This window comes from Phoxinus phoxinus, assembly GCF_949152265.1.
Source record: "Phoxinus phoxinus genome assembly, chromosome: 21".
Classification (NCBI taxonomy): Eukaryota; Metazoa; Chordata; class Actinopteri; order Cypriniformes; family Leuciscidae; genus Phoxinus; species Phoxinus phoxinus.
The window spans coordinates 14,901,991-14,921,443 of NC_136896.1; the positions used below are offsets into that span (position 1 = coordinate 14,901,991).

The 19,453-nt window shown below is 36.7% G+C and overlaps 1 protein-coding gene across 6 annotated transcripts; it reads left to right on the top strand.

The window, feature by feature from the left end:
• Window positions 1-418: 418 nt before the first annotated feature.
• On the top strand, window positions 419-19,409 carry arhgef15b (Rho guanine nucleotide exchange factor 15b). Of its 6 annotated transcripts, none has more exons than XR_013795709.1 (17): window positions 468-873; window positions 3,216-3,702; window positions 8,895-9,629; window positions 10,261-10,312; window positions 10,432-10,499; window positions 10,673-10,926; window positions 11,595-11,755; window positions 12,101-12,253; window positions 12,371-12,500; window positions 13,182-13,256; window positions 13,760-13,852; window positions 14,330-14,484; window positions 14,687-14,851; window positions 16,562-16,644; window positions 16,793-16,897; window positions 17,025-17,147; window positions 18,252-19,409. XR_013795709.1 is itself a non-coding variant. In XM_079595705.1 (16 exons), the coding sequence occupies exons 2-16, from the start codon at window positions 3,303-3,305 to the stop codon at window positions 18,413-18,415; spliced, it is 2,793 nt and encodes a 930-aa protein (XP_079451831.1). In that variant the 5' UTR covers window positions 419-873; window positions 3,216-3,302; the 3' UTR covers window positions 18,416-19,408. The 6 variants fall into 6 exon arrangements, 4 of the variants coding, with proteins under 4 accessions (XP_079451831.1, XP_079451832.1, XP_079451829.1 ...); XR_013795710.1 differs by having other exon boundaries at window positions 527-873; window positions 8,856-9,629; XM_079595705.1 differs by lacking the exon at window positions 17,025-17,147 and having other exon boundaries at window positions 419-873; window positions 18,252-19,408.
• The last annotated feature ends 44 nt before the right edge of the window (window positions 19,410-19,453 follow it).

Sequence of the window (19,453 nt, forward strand, 5' to 3'; positions counted from 1 at the left end):
ATGTTCTCACAGCTAGTATACTAGGCTACTTTAGAGTATACCCTGTTCATTATTTTGTTTGTTTATTAAACCGTTTTGCTCATGGGAATTTCCTAACTGTTTGGTTTTCATGATTTTTATATTGTGCAAACTGTATTCTATCCCCTACTCCAAAACCTATCTATCACAGCAAACTGCATTTTTACATTTTCAAAAAACATCACTTGGTATGATTTATAAGATGTTTTCCAGGCTCATAGGGGCCAAAGGTCCCCTCAAGGGTTTCGGATATTGCCATCTTTGTCCCCATAACGTTCAATAGGGTATCCCTGAACCACACACACACACAGAGAGAGAGAGAGAGAGAGAGAGAGAGAGAGAGAGAGAGAGAGAGAGAGAGAGAGAGAGAGAGAGAGAGAGAGAGAGAGAGAGAGAGAGAGCGCTCTCCGCTGGGTGGCAGCCAAAAGGAGGGTGTGCTGTGCAGGCAGGAATTGAATGGAATGGGATGGATTGGGATGGGAGGAGGGGTATATGCTATGCACTAATCACAATGTCCCTGTCCGGCTGTTCCTACACACATGCTCACGAGCAGGAAAACAAAGAGCCGGAGATGCGCGTGGATTTACCGGAGAGGACAACAAAAGAGGAAAGACGAAAGTAACGTCTGATCAAATCCGTACGGATATGAAGTTCGCTGAGGAATGTGGCGATCTGTTGCTGTCATTTTAAAGAAATGAATGAACATGGATGTCTTTGAAACTATTATGTGTTCATGTGTACTGTGAGAGTTACCACACGCGACTCAAATGTTTTTGTTTTTATGAGGAAATTTACTCTGGACACATTTCAGCAATTCGCTTTTTTTAATGGATATAAGAAAGTGAGACACATTTGGTGAGTATCTGTGTAAGACAGTTATGAATTGCAATCAACTCCTCAACTGTGAATATAGTATGTGCATCTTATAGTGCTGCTTACCATAGTCAGATATATAAAATGATATAGTCTACTAAATTAATGACAGGTTCAGTGGTTACCATGTTGCATTAACACCAAGTTTACACAGGAGATCCTTGTTAGTCATGTAAACAACATAGTAGAAGTATTGACTTTTGGATTAATGTTGATTATTTCATTAGCATATTTTTTCCCGATCTTTTTTCTATTCTTCCATTGTTTTTATATACAGGCAGTTGCAAATAGCCTCTGTGTGTGTGTGTGTGTGTGTGTGTGTGTGTGTGTGTGTGTGTGTGTGTGTGTGTGTGTGTGTGTGTGTGTGTGTATTAAATGTTTCTAATGTATATCACAACATCCCAGTGTATCTAAGGAATTTGGAAGCAAAGCCTAGTTTCACAACAGGAAAGGAAAAGAGGATTCCGATCCCAAGATTGTTTATAGATTGGAGGGGAAGTGTCTTGTACACATAAAAAGAAAAAAAGAAGACCATCAGGGAATACTTGGGTGTCCTGTTGTTTGAGGGGTTTACTGTACTGTAGGCCTGGTTTAAAATATCAGAAGGACGTAACAATTAAGAAGCATTCTCACCCTTTTAATGGTAACCAATTCACCCTTCCTATTTCACCCCATGGGAAAGTGTTTCTTTTTAGCATTGTGCAATATTGAGCTTTGTAGGTTCAGGATATCAAATTCGAGCACACTAAGAACCTGACAGACCTGCTGAGTTTGTCTGAGGGGTGCGAGTTTAGTAAAGTCATTGACGCCAACGTTCAACCTGAATTGTTGATACGGGAAGTCGTTTTGACACACCCTTTCCATATCCTCAGAATGGGTTTATTCCAAGCCAAGAAAGTTAAGCTAATTAAGTTATTAAAATGGTTTTGTGTAGTTTTACATAAGGGGGAAATAACCATAAAACGATAAACCACTAATTGTGTGGTTTTAATCCCATAATGCATTTCTAAGACATTCATAGTCTTTTAAAGTCCGAAGGGGTCAGAGTACACGGTTCTTACTGTAAATATGACATGCAAGCACATTTTCGGCATATTTCTAATATGCTGTTTCACAGAAGAACCAGTCTGATTGGAAGTTCATCTCATATTTTATTTAAAAGTCTGACTGTTGCCTGTAAGAGCAAAGTCCAATGCAGATGAACCTGTACTGTGTGAGGTAATTCCAGTACAAAGGTGATTGTGCTTTTTATTTTATTTTATGAGTTACTAGATGTTAATCATCACATCAAATATTGTTATAGTTCTAGGACTACTACTAAGGTTGCAATTACAAGATATGAAACTGAAAGAATAAAAACTAGGGTTGGACGATATGTTGTTATATTTATTTGCTGATATTACAGATTTTTCTTTAATTGATCATATTGGCAATTGGCAATTTTGGATATGTGCATTATTTGTACATTTTAGATTACCTTTGCCCTCATCATCTAATGTTTGTTTAACCTTTAAAAATATGAATAATTTAATAACAGTGTTAAAGGGATAGTTCACTTTACAATTCTGTCATAATATAGCCTACTGACCCTCAAGTTGTTTCAAACCTGTATGAATTTCTTTCTTCTGCTGAACACAAAGGTAGATATTTTGAAGAATGTCAGTAACCAAACAGTTAACTGGTCCCATTGACTTCCATAGTAGGAAAAAAAAATGTGTTGAAACATATTTTTTTTATTCTGTATATTACAATATAGTGATGTCCAAATTAATTAACGTACAGCATTTAAAATGATTACTTTTGTTTTGAAGTGTTTTTTAATTTATTTGGACAAAGCTGTAGAAATAGCGTCAATTTTAAAGTCGGCATAAAATGAAAATTCACACCACCTGTTTAATGGTTTTTTTTGGACCTCGTAATGTTTAATCAAATTGTCATATCTGGATCTTTCCAGTGAAACCCACCATTTCTTCCGGTGATGTATGCAGGACTTCTCCAATCATTTCATCTGCTTAAACCCCGCCCCTGCAAGTTCATATTTCAAATTCAATGCGCAACCTAGGGTATATTTTTTCGACAACCTGTTACACTCTGATGTACGCCACAATATAGAAGAAAAGATCTGTTGCTACGTCTATTTCATCAAGACTTTCATCTTCCCCATTTATAGACAATAACTTAAAAAATAAATATAAGTTAATCAGTATCAGACAGAATTGTAATATCTTTAATGAAAACACAGTGTCAGATGATCTGGGATTGGTCAACTGATGGAAAAAGATGCATCAGTCATATGTAAAACCATTATTGTTTGTTTACCACAGGTTGAAGATTGAAGGCCCTGGGTGACCCTGCTGCCTGGCCTCACATTGGCCAGGTTGCTTAGGTTTAAAACATCAAAAACAGTTAAGATGTCTACTCAAGAGTCTCTGCATCTGCCTCCGAAACCTAAGGCTAAACAAAGACCCCCGGTTCCCACCAAGTCCTCCAATAACACCTCAGACACCTCATCCGTGGAAGGAGCAGCCTCACAGAGCTCAGGGAATGTCAAAAAGATAGTCAACAAATTCAGCCAGCCAGAGTCTAAGATTCCAGCTGGAGATACAGCAAAGAGCGTCAGCATAGAACGGAGACTACAAAAGCCTCCTGCAATTAAGCCCAGGAGCAAAACGAGAAGTTCGTCCCTCTCCAGCGCTGACAGGGCTCCTCCTCTGCCTCCAAAGAGAAGGCAAAACAGTGGACCGAAAGATGAGGTGGACAGCCAAGAGAGACAAGAAGGAACATCGAGTCCTGTTGATGGAGGCCGATCAGGTACAGTGGATTTACTTTCATTTTCAGGAACTTTTGAACTACTTCCGTGGAATATCTATGCTTGTTTTCTAGGAATTTTCTTTCTCAAAATTCAGTCACAAAGCTAGTGGTCGACCGATTTTTAATGATCCATTTCAGTTAATAATACAGCTGAAGAGCGTATTGTGTCCTACAAGAACACATACTCTTTGCGTGATTTCTGTGCGAATGATCCAAGCCGTGTGAATTGGATGACTTTGGCTGTCACTAGACATGCACGAGCAAGCAACTTCACACTATACTGCGCAATATCCAAGTTCCCGCTGTGTCACGTGTACTCTGTAGTGTTCATGTGTAAATTTTGGCCGATACCAATAATTCTTTATATTTGAAAGGCGACAACCGATATATATATTTTGTAATAGTATATATAACAAAAGTCTCACCATTAAAGTCCATGTCCCAAGCACACAATTGTAATGTTCTCAGTATAATATCATGTATTGTAGCTTATATGACAGACTTGCGCAGCAAATGTTGCACTTCTCTGAAGTGATTCCAATCATATTTCAAGCAATTCAAAACCATCATGGCGAACAGTGCACAACTGAAGTGTCTCATCTAAAGGAAATAATCCATTATTTATCGGCTTTAATATATCAGCCAAATTTTCTTATTCTTAAGAACATAATCAGACGATACCGATATGGTGGTTGATATATCGCGCATCCCTAAAATGTATACATTTTCCAATAATTAAATTCCTATTATTTTAGTAAATATTATGTCAAATAAATAAATATAATTGCAATCCTTGTGTTACTGCATCTATGGTACATCTGCGTTGTATCTGCCATCGGCCACCCTTCTCTCTAATATGTTTGCATCATCGGCACCAAAAAAATCCATATCGGTCACCACTTTACGACACAATTAGCAACAAACTAAAACAATAAATCAGTTTTATGACTGGTACAACATTTAAGCATCCTAAAAGTATTTACATCTATAGTCATTGTAACCTTATGTGTGTTTGTTTGCTGTGAAATGCTTTAAATGCTCGAGCTCGTTACAGTTTGGTGGATTCTGATTGGCTGTCACTGTTTTTATTATTCATCAGCTTGACAAAATCGTTCTGAAAGTGATTCCAATGATATCGTTTCTCTGTGCCGTTACCTTTGTCATTGTGGTGTGGACTCATCTATTCTTTTACATTTAGAACGATTTTTAGAACTATATCTTTATCGTCATAGTTGTCGTCCTTGGTGTGAATGGGCCTTAAGGCATACAAACTATAAAGAGAAAGAAATAAAGACGAGGATAAACATGCAGAACAAGAAGCGTTTGCAGGGTTAATTGAACTACTAAACTCATATTTTAATCAGCTTTAATGTGATCTTCATCTGAGTGGGTGTTATGAGGATAAACTCTGACACTATGTTAGTGTTGCTGGTAATCTTGGAAGGATTGGAATGTAAATTGCTAGTTTTGTGTGTATGTGACACATTTCAGGAATGCAAGCTATTTGTGTTACATACAGTAGTGCTTAAGTCATTTTCCGTTTCTAATTAAATCTCCAACTTTCTTGTACTTGGATTTCGTTTAGTTTTTTAATTCACCGAACCATGATTCAGGCACATCGGAGGTCATTTTCTTGGTTGTTGTTTGGTCAGTCAGTGGGATTAAAGTGTGTGTGTGTGTGTGTTGTCTGCTGAACACACAGACAGATGGGGTGTAGGGGATAAAAGAACCCCCATTGGAAACAATTACATTAAATCTACATTACCGTTTAAAAGTTTGGGGTCGATAAGATTTGTAAATGTCTTTTGCTTATGCTCACAATGGCTGCATTTATTTGATTAAAATTGATTCTATCCTTGCTAAATAAAAGTATTCATTTCTATTAATAAAAACATCATACGACCCCAAACTTTTGAACAGTAGTGTATATATCTAATTGATTGATAATTATTGCAGAAAATGTTTGAGACATTCCTGACTCGGTGAACTGCAGAAGATTGAGGGATTTGTTGCATATATGCAAACTATACGCAACCGTATGCAAACACTTTGAAGTCAAGCCTTTATTTGTTTAGTGTATTTTTTTACAATACATATTAGGGATGAACAGTATGACTAAAATCTTGCATCATGGTTTAAGTAATTTGAATACTACCCTAATGGTGTATATGGTGTATAGTTATATATAGTTTGGTGGAAACCCTAATTTCTGGAATTTACTTTTTAATACTGAGAGAATGTGTCCTGGAGGCTATTCCAAAGTCATATAGGGAAAAACTTGACCTTCTTTTGGTTTTACTTACTTAACATTCCTGTTGGACATCATCTGAAAATGTAATGTATTGTTCATAAAACTTGTTTACAGTGACAATTATCTTAACTGAGCTAGTGTGATTTAACATGAATTAACATGCAAAGTGGCCTTTATGTGATAATTGGGGTAATAAACCACAGTCCCACCCTTAACCTGACTTACGCGTTCAACTAGTTCAAGTTTCCAAGAGAGAGAGTTTCAAGCAGGTCAGTCACCGGTGTAGTGAAATGGCAGAAGGGCTAAAACGAGCATTTGGGAAGATCAAGCTAAATGTATTTGAGGCGTTCGAAGAGCTGCGAGGTAAGGAAGGGGAGGAGGGACAGACACAGCGCAAAGGTTCCATGCAGAAGTTGGCGGCACTGATAACGGCAGGCTCAAAGGCAGAGATGGAAGAGTCAAAGCAGAAGAAGGGATCAAAAAGAGGTGGTAATCAAAGATCTTTAAAACCCTGGAGGATATGAAGCCTTTCTGGAACAACCTGACAGAGTATTCCAGTAACATACAGTCTTGTACAGGCTTGTAGATCAGAACATAATTAATCAAATGTACTTTATTAACTAGTATATATCACCATAACCCTCCAGTTAATAATCATAGCACATTAACACATTACATTTTTATTACAAGTTTTAAAAAAAAGTTTTTTTTATGGCATTAAAAAGGCATTATATGATTTAAACTGCACTTGTTGTTTGCATATATGTCCAGAACATAAATCTGAACATTGGATAAAGCCAGGTTAAAAAATTCTTGTTTCATTTTGTTGATATACCAGTTAAAGTTTATTTATTATTATTTACTGAAGGGATTTTGGATATCTGTTTTTACCATTCCATAAATCAGAAGATATTGTTAACAGCCAGATTTTTTTAAACATGTTTTTAGGAATAGAATGGAATATAAATTAAGCAAATGTATAAACAAAAAGCTGTAAAAACATTCGGAATATAGATTGAATGGACATTTCTGGTTCAGTGCATGAGAAAAAAAAATCACTTTGAGAAAACTGCCTTTAAAGATATTAATATTGTTATCAAAATTTACAGACATAACAATTGTGTAATAAACACTTAAATGTGTGTTTTGGATGTTTTCTTTCCAGTAGACTGAAAGAAGAGATGTTTTGGATGCAATATCCCAAAATTGACCAGTGCTTTTTGCCTGTAGTATCTTTGCCTTAATTCATAAATAGACCTTAGTCGGGTTAGATGCCATATTTCATTTAAAGTAGATGAAAATGAGGCTGTAAGGGATAGACATACAGTCTTTACAACGCAATGTATAAAGGTCCTAGATCTCACAATTTTCACAGCTCACAACTTTTAAAACTGTTTTATGGAGTTTTTTAGTCAGCTGAGCAGTTGGCATGTTGTTAAACAGCAGTAAAATCCATTGAACGCTCTGTATTCTATCCCTCACAGCCTCGAATTCATTCCTGTCAAAAATAAAATTTTGTGCTACCTTGACTAAGATCTATACCATCCATTTTATGACCTGAACTAACCTGCTTCAGAGGATATACAGTACTGTGCAAAAGTCTTATGTACGTTAGTATTTTCACCCAAAAAAAAAAAAAAAGGTTTTAAGCCAGTTCTTTTTTCTTTTGCTGTGTGTAAGTTGCACATATCAGTTTACATTTCCAAACATTCCTTTTGCCATTACTTGTAATAATTCTGTGAGATTTTTATATGCAATATAAAAAATACTAACGTGCCTAAGACTTTTGCACAGTTCTGTATATCACCGTAAAAAAAAAAAAAAAAAAAAAAAAACCCTGGCAGCTGTGGTTGCTAGAATAATTCTGTAAAAAATGCAGTACAAATTTAAACATATTTACAGAACAACCTGTATACTTTACAGTATAAAACTGTAATTTACAAACAAGAAAATTGCTATTTAAAGCGGTAAATCCAACAACGCACACTGCTACTAAAATCTATTTTGTAGTTTTTTACATATACTGACAACCACCATAATTATGGTGTTAAAAGAGGAAGCCACATGGAGAATCATAAAGAAGTTAATCACAAGTAGCTTTTCCAAAAGCTGAATACTAGTATACAGAAGGAGCACAGAGTCATTCACGCAAACACAGAACACCATCATGGTAACACACATGACATGACACTAAAATAATGCAATTAACATTCATTAAACGACAGAAGATGTAACATAAAACCCAAATGTGCATAACTTATAACAAAAATTTTCCTGTGTGACACTTCACTTCACTCTGGGAATGTCAGTTTATCACTGTAAATTATCATTTGATTTGCCTTTTTTATTATTTCTAAAAACGGTACATTTAACAGTATTTTACTGTAAAAATGACAATAAAATGTCCTGGTAGAACTTACCCTTCTCCATTATGATATCAAGTCAGTTATATCATCCTGACGTTTGTGAAATATTTCAGAATGATTTTTACTGCTGAAATTAAACTCATCATAGAAAAGTCACTGTATGTATGAATTGTATTTTTAATGTATTTTTTGAAAACAATTAATTGATTTGACAGCAGAACCTGATTTCACCAAGTACATGTTCTTGGATCAACATTCCAACCAACCAATCAGATTTGAGGGACAAGTTTACAGTTTATGTCAAGTTTAGGTTTAGGTGCTTCTACATCAGTGTTATTCTTATATAATTTCCCTCTGATTTTAGGTATACTGTAATTTATGGGATATGGTTAGGATTGAATTTTCCAAAAGGAATGTTGTTCCAGGATCAACAAAATATGTTGACCCAGGAACACGTCTAACTCGGCAAAATCAGGACGTGCGATTGGACAAATTAGCATCATGTTTTTGACCCAACTTTATGTTGGAATTTGCAGGAAAGCCTAACCCTGACCATAATCCATGTCCTCCTCTAGCTCCCGATGGAAAAGAAGGCGGCAAACTGCGAGCAGATCAGGATTCTAGCCCTGTTCCAGAGCATCAGTGTGAGAAGAACTGCGGCTGTATGTGTCACCAGCAGAGGCCTGGGATGAAGCTTGTGTGGGTGCCAATAAGTGAGCAAGAAGAGGACGAGGGTGAGGATGAAGAGATCGAATTCAGTGACACGGAGGATCAGAATGAAATAGCAGGAGAGGACGAGAACGAAGAAATAAGGTCAAATAAGGAAGCGGAGTCTTTAAGTGAGCCATTACCTAAAGGTGAGAACGAGAACGAGGAACCGCAAATTAAAAAAGACAAGTTTCTGGAGGCTCGTAACCTAATAGAGCAGCAGCTGAGGAGGAAATCAGACCCTGGACCTCCGGCATTGATCGCCTCTGTTGTCCCATTTCCCCAGACTCCTCCAAACGTCCCCACAGCCCAGTCTTTGGAGGTACAGGAGGAGTCCATTTATGACATTACCCTGGATTTGGTCACTCCACCTAGACCTCAAAAGAGGCTGGACACTGTAACAAGCAAGGACACCCCTCCAGCCGTTCCTCCCAGAATGCCTTTAGAAAGCAGGTGTCCGTCTCGCATTATTCAGCCTCTGCAGCCCTTTAACAAATGCAGCCCACCTGGCAGTCCTCGACTACAAAGAACTCCACCACCACCACCAGCCAAGACCTATGAGAACGGAAGACGCCTCAGCAGTTATTCTCTCAAGTCTATAGGTACAGAAAAACATTGAAAGTCGGCATGAAATCAAAATAGACCTCATTTACATTCTTCAAGGGATACATTTAAAATGTCATAAACCCTCATGTTGTTCCAAACAGTCTTGTTTTAGTATCATGTACAATAAGTAGTATATAGAATTTATTATGTTTAATTCGCTTTTTTAAATATATTTTTCATTTTCGATTAAGCTTTAGTTTTGTTATCTGCTTGTGGCATTTGTTAGTGTTATTATTATTTTAATATTTCTATTTAGCTTTAATTTATTTCTATATCAGCTTTAGTTTTAGCAATTTTAGTACTTCAATATAAATAAATTTTATTTCAGTTAGTTATATTTGTTATTTTTATAAGCTTTTTTAATCTAATATTTATATTTTATTTAAACTATTTCTGTTATCTAAAACAATTTTTTGAAAAATTATTTTAGTTTTTGTTTCCACGCCTATATGTCTGACTTTCTTCTTCAGAACAAATTCTTTCAACACCCACTTTTCAGTCCTGATCGTTTTTTTTTTTCATTGAATATCCTAGAAATGCTTCATAGAAGTAAAGAAGGTGTTTGCAGCCTTTTATTAAGTTATTTAATTAAGTTAAGTAATTGGTACTTAATTGTTTCTTCAACAGATGAGAATGACAGTGCAGGGGCTGATGGTGAAAAATGTGCATCCAATGAGAAGTATTTTCTTTTCTTTTCATCCCTCAAACAGTTTCTGCTCTCTTTAAGCTTTAATATTGTAGTGACACAGCTGTCATATTTGTCTTTACTTTGTGTGTAATGCAATCTATGTCTTCCAGCTCCAGGCCTCCACGAGTCATCCCACGTCGCAAACAGTCTCTTGACTTGGAAGATGTGATGGCTGAGGGTATCATTTTATTTATTTATTTAATACATCATCAATTTAAATTGAAAATGTTGAAAGACAGATCTCATGCATGTTTATAAAAAACACTATTGAGAAATTGTACAGTCCAATAAAACAAAGAATAAATGATGTCTTCACCTACAATTTAATGCCATATTTTGTGACCCTTGCAGAGCTGTATCAGTTTTACACAGAAACATTTATACACCAGGAGATCAGGAGGACAGTATGTCGCAACATCAGTAAGACCAGCATAGACTTCCAGATGGACACGCACCTCACAGCCAGCCCAGAAAAAGGAGAGAAAGGTTCCACATCCACTAACAGTCCAATTCTAAAGCAGAGCAATTTATGGCGAGACCAGCCAATGGTACGAGACAGTGGTGTCCTGCAAACCCTAAGCCCAGAGGAGTGCAAGTACCATGAGGTGAGCAGAAATCCTCAATGAATGTGCTATAAAACTCAGAGAAGAACACGCACTTCTGGGAAGAGCAAGTGCTGAGTTTTGAGGTCATGATTATGGATTACGGAAGAAGTAAGATTATGGAAGAATTTGGAAATATGGAAAATGTGATTCGAAAGGAAAAGAGAAGAAAGACAGGATGGGAATGACGGGAAAAGAAGTTCTGGAAGTAGGGAGAGGGTGAATCTCACGAAAGCTGAATACTTATACACTATATAATATATACATATACTGTATATATATTCTCTCTCTCTCTCTCTCTCTCTCTCTCTCTCTCTCTCTCTCTCTGTGTATATATATATATATATATATATATTAGTATATTTTATATATAGGGGTAATGTTCTGAATTGTTTCTAAAATAACTTCTATATGTTGGAAATTATTGATAGTCCTAACATGCTTTATTGCCTTAATGCAAAATATGTGTTCCTTTTGACTTTAAGATTAAATGTGACCAGAATGAGACAGCATGCCCAAATTATAAGTGTAATAAAGACGATGATAATAATAAAGAATAACAATAAAGTAGATTTATGAATTAAAAAACGGATCTATCAAGATTTCACGTGTTGTCGAGAAAGACTAAATTGCATTTAAATAACATCTATGTTTCGCTTTTCTGTGTGCAGAGCATGTTCGAGGTGATTACATCAGAAATGTCATATTTGCGCTCTCTGCGCGTGTTAACGGAGCATTTTATGGAGTCAAGTGACTTGAATGACACTCTCATTATCATGGACAAAAAAACCCTCTTCTCAAACATCCTGCGCATCCAAGAGGTCAGCGAGAGGTGAGTGCCTGTGTGTGTGAAATGCAGACATTTACAGCTTAGATTTGCTGAAACAGCACTGCCTAATCCCCACAAATTAGTTTTGTTTGTTTACATGAACCCTAAAGACATGCATTTGCCAGGTGTAACCCATCAGAACTTGCTGAGGCAGCAGCGTTTGATGTTAATTAAATGAATCCGTCAAAACATAATTAAGTCAAAAACGATTAAATATGAAGTATCAGGATGTAGTCTAATGCTCCGGTAATGCAGTGTAGCCTGTAAAACAAGATGGGCTACTACACAGCAGACAGAAACATCCATTTGTAAATAAATACCAATTGTCTACTGACATTTCTTTCGCAGGTTTCTGAAGGATCTGGAGGAACGTCTAGATGAGAGCATTATCATTTCTGACATCTGTGATATCATCCACTATCATTCCCAACATCATTTCCCTGCATATATTGACTATGTTCGAAATCAGATTTATCAGGAAAAGACCTACAGTAATCTAATGTAAGAAACTCATACGTCAACACACATAAGCGAGGCCATTTCAAACGATTTCATTTGTTCTCATCCATTTAAATGTTTAAATCACTCACTTATTATTTTGCCTAATATCTATTACAGGCAAACTAACACTCAGTTTGCGACCGTTATCACCCGACTGCAGGAGTCGCCCAAGTGTCAACGACTGCCCTTCATGTCCTTCCTGTTGCTGCCCTTCCAGCGAATCACACGCATTAAAATGCTCATCGAGGTGGGTGAATAATTCACATTGGGCCTGTTTACATCTGGTATTAAGATGCAAGTTGGTCGATCGGATCACAAGTGAACGACGCTAAATACAGGTGTAAACAGGGTCTAAAAGGGTTTGAGCTTGTCCACTTTCGACCACGTCCAGTGGTAGTCGAAGGCCCTATTTCCACCTGGTATTAAGATGCGTTATGGTCGATCGAATCACAAGTGGACGAGGGAGACACGTTTACACCTGCCATTTTAATTCATCGCTTTTGTCCATTTTTTACCGCTTCTATCTTGAGTACTTCGAGGGGAGGGTCTATGGACGGGTCCCTTTGCTTCCGTCAAATTTAAATGCTGGTTTTCATAGCTGTAAGCCAACAAATAAAAGCTTTAAATATCTCACTTTGCATGTAATAAGTCTATGTAACATAGTTTCACCTTTTAAGTTGAACTACTGAAATAAATTAACTTGTGCTTAATAGACTTCTTTTAAAACATTAAAATAATGACTTCTAAAAGATAGTGTATATTGGAATTCTTCTTCACTGAACCAATTTCTGTTGGTTTTGGGGTGTTTTTTTTCTTCTTCTCCACGTGGGTTGCAAGGCAATCATTAGAATCAAGCAGAAATTATCTTAAAGTGATCAAGGGTACAATGAACGCAATCTACATTTTTAAAAATGCCTTTTTTCATCAGAACATCCTGAGGAGAACGGCCGTTGGGGCGGATAAGGAACAAACGGCATCAAAAGCGCATGACTCTGTGTCTAAGGTAAACATCCCAAGAGCACAGTAAATGATGGACCCTGTTTTTTCCTCTCATTAAAAAGTCACTTTAGCACATTGTTCCATGATCAAACTAGACCTCATTGTTCCCAATATAGCCTATTAGAGAGGAAGATAAAAGGAAAAGAGAGCGAGAATGGGGGGAAAGAGGGGGAGAGAGTGGAACACAAGGTTAAATGCGGGTCAGGTCACTAGAAATTATGTTATATAAGCCATATTTATCATGGAGTCAAAGATAACTAACAAGGTGGATTTTATAGCAATTTATAGCATTAGAGAAATAAAGAACATTGAGTCGCTCATTTATATTCTTCCATTTTCATGAAAGAACCAAAATAGGTCATATTTAATATGTCTGTAACGTTATCATGCATGCAGATTAATTCGTCTGCATGGAAATAATGTTTTGTTGTAGCTGCGCATTGTTTATGTTTTTTTTTTATGTTGTCAGATGTGATTTTAAATAACTTGTCACGCACATCCTCACAGATCATCGAAGAATGTAATACTCAAGTTGGAAAAATGAGGCAGATGGAGGAACTGATTCATATTAATGGTATTCTGGAGTTTGACAAATTAAAGGTGAGCTATACTGATTAATGATTTATTTATTTATTTATTTATTAACATATCTTTATTGCGAGGATTAACCCCTTGAGATGAAACATCTCGTTTTCAAGGGGGTCCTCCAGTACAGCAAAGCATATGTGTTTTAGTAATGATAACAATTGCAGTTATGAAATGATGAGACCACTAGTGAAAATGCCTTTATTACAAATTCTATTCTCATTTTAACACATTTTAAAAAGTTGAATTAACACAAATTTAAAAAATCGTAAGGCCTGATGTAATCCAGCATGATTTGAGAATGTCACATGATCAGTGTCACACTAATTACTTTTCAATAGTGTCGTCAAATATTGCCTTTTTTAATCAAGCCATAACATTTAAAAAATATATATTTTTAAAATCCTCTTAGAATATTCTCTATATAGAATATTTATTTGTTTATATATTTATTTGTTTAAATATTGCCCCATCTTTGAATCATTTATTCAGGCATTGCCAATTATATCTCAAACACGTTACTTGGAGAAACGAGGAGAGGTGCAGGAAATAAACAGAGGAGGAACTTTCTTGAACCTCCGCCCAAAATTCAGCCTGGTCTACCTCTTTCTCTTCAACGACCTGCTTGTCATTGCAAGCAAGAAAAGGTAGAAAGCTGAAAAACCTGTCTGTGTTATGTGTTTTGTTTTTTGAGGATTACAAAACAATGCATGATAATTCCATTCCATTAATTATCCTTTACAAAAAATAACACACCTTTTTGCATTTACCATGGATGATTAATTAATCCTGTTGTTTCTGAATCATACTTAACTCATTTATTTTGACCTCTCTTTCTCTGTGCTGCAGTTCTGAGCGGTATGTAGTCCTTGATCATGCGCATCGCTCCCTGGTCCAGGTGCAGCCTTTTAGGGAGGACCCAGCTGTCCCCAGCCTGGAGCAGTGCTTCTGTCTGACCCTGCTGGAGAATCACCAGGGACGCATGATGGAGAGAGTTATGAAAGCTCCCACACAGTGCGTGGAATTCTAAACAAACCATATGCTATTCATTTTACTCATCCGTGATTTATGTTCATTGCTCTGTTATGTTTTGAATCCATATGGTCATTTTTTAGAGAAGTTGTTTTCTGTTGGTATTTTGCACAGTACACTACTGTTGGGGTAGTGAACACATGCTTACCAAGGCTACACTTATTTGATCAAAAAGACAGTAAAGCAATAATATAAAATGATTTATTTAAAACTATTTGAATATGTTGAAATAGCCTCATGACTCCAGTCTTCAGTGTCACGTGATCCTTCAAAAATCATTATAATATGCTGATTTGTTGCTCAAGCAACATTTTTTTTATTATTATGATCAAGATTATTTGATGAATAGAAAAAGTTTTATTAGAATATAAGTCGTCTGTTAAATTAAAAATGTATTTACTGTCACTTTTGCTCAATTTAATTTCGTACAAAAAAAAAATCTTATAAGTAATTTTAAAAATAAATGCGTGTATCAAGAAGGCATAAAGAACCATCCATTCAATATGTTTTTTTTCTTCTCTCTTTCGCTCACTATATATACACTATATGGACAATAATATTATCACCACACCTCTTAATTATAATAGTTATTTAATTATTCAATGTTTCAATTAAACCCATTGCCACAGGTGTATAAAATCAAGCACCTATCCATGCAGTCTGCATTTGCAAACATTAGTGGAAAAAAGGGTCATTCTGCAGGGCTCAGTAAATCCAAGCGTGGTATTGGTGATAGGATGCCACCTTTGCAATAAGTCAGAAATGTAATCCATGCTAGATATTCAACAATCAACTGCTGATTCCATAGCTGAATAGTTCGAAACTTCCACTGCCATTAATATCAGCACAAAAATTGTGCGGCGGGAGCTTCATGGAATGGGTTTTAATGGCCGGGCGGCAGCATGCAAGCCTCTCATTACCAAGTACACTGCCAAGCGCCAGATGCAGTGGTGTTAAGCACGGTGCCACTTGACTCTGAAGCAGTGGAAACCTGTTCTGTGGAGTGATTAATCACGCTTATCTGTTGGGCGAGTCTGTTTGGCGGATACCTTACTGACTGTAGGGCCAACTGTAGAGTTTAGTGTGCGTGGGGCTGTTTTTCAGAGGTTGGGCTAGTCTTTTTACTATTAGTGAAAGGAAATCGTAATGCTTCAGCTTACCAAGACATTTTGGACAATGCTATGCTTCCAACTTTGTGGGAACAGTTTGGGGAAGTCCCTTTTCTATTCCAGTGTGACTGTGCTCTAGTGCACAAAGCAAGATCTGTAAAGACATGGTCGGATGAGTCTGGTGTGGAAGAAATTGACTGACCCACACAGAGCCCTGACCTCAACCCCATCGAACACATATGGGATGAACTGGAACAGCCAGCCAGGCCTTCTCATCCAACATCAGTGCCTGACCTCACATATGCTCTACTGGATAAACGGGCACAAATTCCCACAGAAACACTCTGAAATCTTATGGAAAGCCTTCCCAGAAGATTTGAAACTGTTACAGCTGTAAAAGAGGGGGATGTCTTTGTATTTATAATGCGACGTCATTACAGTGTAATGGTCAGGTGCCCCAATACAGTTCATATAGTGGATATATAATTTAGTAGCAATATTTCAGATTGTTTCCAGGGTTATATAAGGATGTATGCTGATTTTAAAGCTGTATAGGTAATTTCTTTTTTCCCTCTTCAATCAGATCTGACCTGCACCGGTGGTTGGCAGCATTCCCGAATCCCGATGGCACCAGCAATGAAGAAGAAGTCATATATGAAGACTGGGGTAAGAGTGGGTGCTTTTTTCAGCTCAGGATTATACTCATGTGAGCAACATGGCATGTTAGTGCTTGCCTTTGATTTTCCTGGTAATCATGTTTATTTCTATCTTCAGATCAGTTTCTTTCTAATCACATGGGTGTTTTGTGTTTCAGATTGCCCTCAGGTGCAGTGTGTGCAGCAGTATGTGGCAAACCAAGCTGATGAATTAAATCTGGAGCCCACGGAGATCATCAACGTCGTGCGCAAAACCAACGAAGGTGTGTCACACTCATTAACAATAGGGCTTGGCAGTATATTATTTTAGTATATTAATTATGCAGTATATTCAAAAATATCTATTATTTTTTTCTGTCCTTTTATTTATTTATTTATTCCAACTTAAAGGCCCTTACCCAGCAAAAGATTAATGGGGAAACGCGTGGCTGAATGGGCTGAATTTTAGCCCCATTCCAGCCCTGATGATTCTCCTCTTCTAAGGACAGAAAGAAGACCTTGAAACTATTTAAAGTAAACACCTTAAGGCACACATATGTGTAAAAGCTGTTTCTGTTTGAAACCTGTTAGCTTTAAACATATCTGGTGTTAAAGGGATAGTTTACCCCAAAATGAAAATGAACCCATGATTTACTCACCCTCATGTTAGGTGTACTGTATATGATAATCTTCTTTGAGACGAATACAATCAGAGTTATATTAAAGGTCTTGTTTTTCGTAATCCCATTTTTTTTTTACTTTAGCTAGTGTGTAATGTTGCTGTTAGAGCATAAATAATACCTGTAAAAGTAAAAAGCTCAAAGTTCAATGCCAAGCGAGATATTTTATTTAACAGAAGTCCCCTTTCAAAGCCTACAGCGAACGGCCGGTTTGGACTATCCCTCTTCTTCCTGCTTTAATGACGTCACTAGAACAGTTTTTTGACTAACCTCTGCACAAAAAAGGGGCGTGGTCTTGTTGCGCTCCTACAGTGAAGAGGAAGAGTTGCGTTTGTAGAGTGTTTGTCGCCATGTTGTCGAGACGCTGTTATTTTCATCCTGGAGTCAAATCACCTTTGTTTGGCCATGTTTACAATAACACTGAAGAAGCCATTTATGAACCCCCCAGAGCCGTGTGGAGCTCTTTTATGATGGATAGATGCACTTTCAAAACATTGATTTCAAAACAGAAACGGCCATTCACTGCCATTATAAAGCTTGGAAGAGACAGGAGTTTTTTTTAAATATAACTCCGATTGTGTTCGTCTGAAAGAAGAATGTCATATACACCTAGGATGACTTGAGGGTGAGTAAATCATGGGCTAATTTCCATTTTTGGGTGAACTATCCCTCTAATGCATTATGCTCTTAATGTGTTGTTAAAGATATGATTTTTAACAAAAAATACTAATTATTTCTGCGGTAGAAAACATTGTGGCACCAAGATAGGCTACTATGAAGGGGGCCCTTGGGTTTGCTATAGCCTTTCTTATACTGTCTATGGCTATAGCCATATGTGTTCTTAATGCGGGCCTGATCATACTATACCTTCCATTCATTAGAAGCGCATCTGACATGTTTTAATGTGTTCCAACTTTGTTATTTGTTCATTAATCTTATCTCTTCTTGCCTTCCATAGGATTGTATGAGGGGGTCCGTTTATCTGATGGACAGAAAGGCTGGTTTCCTGTAGCAAATGTATTGGAAATCACCAATGAGCATGTTCGACGGCGCAACCTCCGAGAACGCTACCGTGTTATCCAGGCTGCTGGCGTTGTTGCCAAGACTCGGACTATACAATAGCCTAAGAGAACTGCAGATTGTAAATAGTCTTTTAAACTATAGACCTTTGACTCTGTGCTGAAGTGTTTTAATCTTCCTCAAACAACCTTTTTATGATCAGAAATATTCTATTGGAATTTTAAACAAAGAACATGGCAACATCAGTGCTGTATGGCTTGACTTTGTACAACACAAAAGCTGCTTTGGCACTTGTTTAACTAAATCTTATTTACAGTATGTGTGTCTATTTTGTTCAAATGTTCAGTTGTTTTGGATTGTTACATGGAATGAGTTTCATAAAAAAACTGTGTGTGTGTCTGTGCGTGCTTGTAATATTTAGCACTTCTTTCAAGAATGTAGAACTACTGAAATTCCAATTGAGCAGGTGGATTGGTATCACATGATAAAATGTCACATGATCTGTGATTGGTAGGTCAGTACAAAATATCACATGATTTGGTCTTTAGTTTTAATGGAAGCATTAATTGTGTACAACTTAGCTTGTGTCTACTATTATCAAAAATGCTGTGGTACATTAAAATGAATAAAGTTTTTATTTAGTTTACTGTACAGTTGAACTTGTAGAAGAAAAAAGATCCAACTCAATTATAAAAAATGTCTTTACATAGGCATTTTGTGTTGTCATTTACTCATCCCCATGTCCTTCCAAACCGCTGTTACTTTGTCTTTTGTGCAACACAAAAAAAGATGTCATTCTAAATGAAATTAAGCATTCTGCCCAACATGAAGGTGAGTAAATGATGACAGAAATTTAATCTTTGGGTGAACAATCTTTTTAAGAAGAGTGTCATTATCTGCTGCAGATATTAAACATTGTTGTAAGTCATGCTAATAATTGGCTGAATTCTTGGAAAAAGACATGTTCCGCTGTGTATACAGTACACACTTTCTCTGAATGTGAATTGCTTTAAAGCCACACCTCTTGTTTTGTGTGACTGTTTGTATGTGGGAGTGGGAGTTGGTGTAAATAAACATTAAACTTGTTTTTGATGTAAAAAATATATGATCGTTTTTTTTTGTGAGTAGGCGAGGGGGTCT

Bases quoted from the DNA above. Each gene is read 5' to 3' on its own strand.
- arhgef15b (XM_079595703.1), top strand. From the start codon at position 3,303: ATGTCTACTCAAGAGTCTCTGCATCTGCCTCCGAAACCTAAGGCTAAA. The intron at 3,703-8,855 runs GTACAGTGGATT...TGGAATTTGCAG, and splicing joins TGTTGATGGAGGCCGATCAG to GAAAGCCTAACCCTGACCAT. The intron at 11,756-12,100 runs GTGAGTGCCTGT...TTTCTTTCGCAG, and splicing joins ATCCAAGAGGTCAGCGAGAG to GTTTCTGAAGGATCTGGAGG.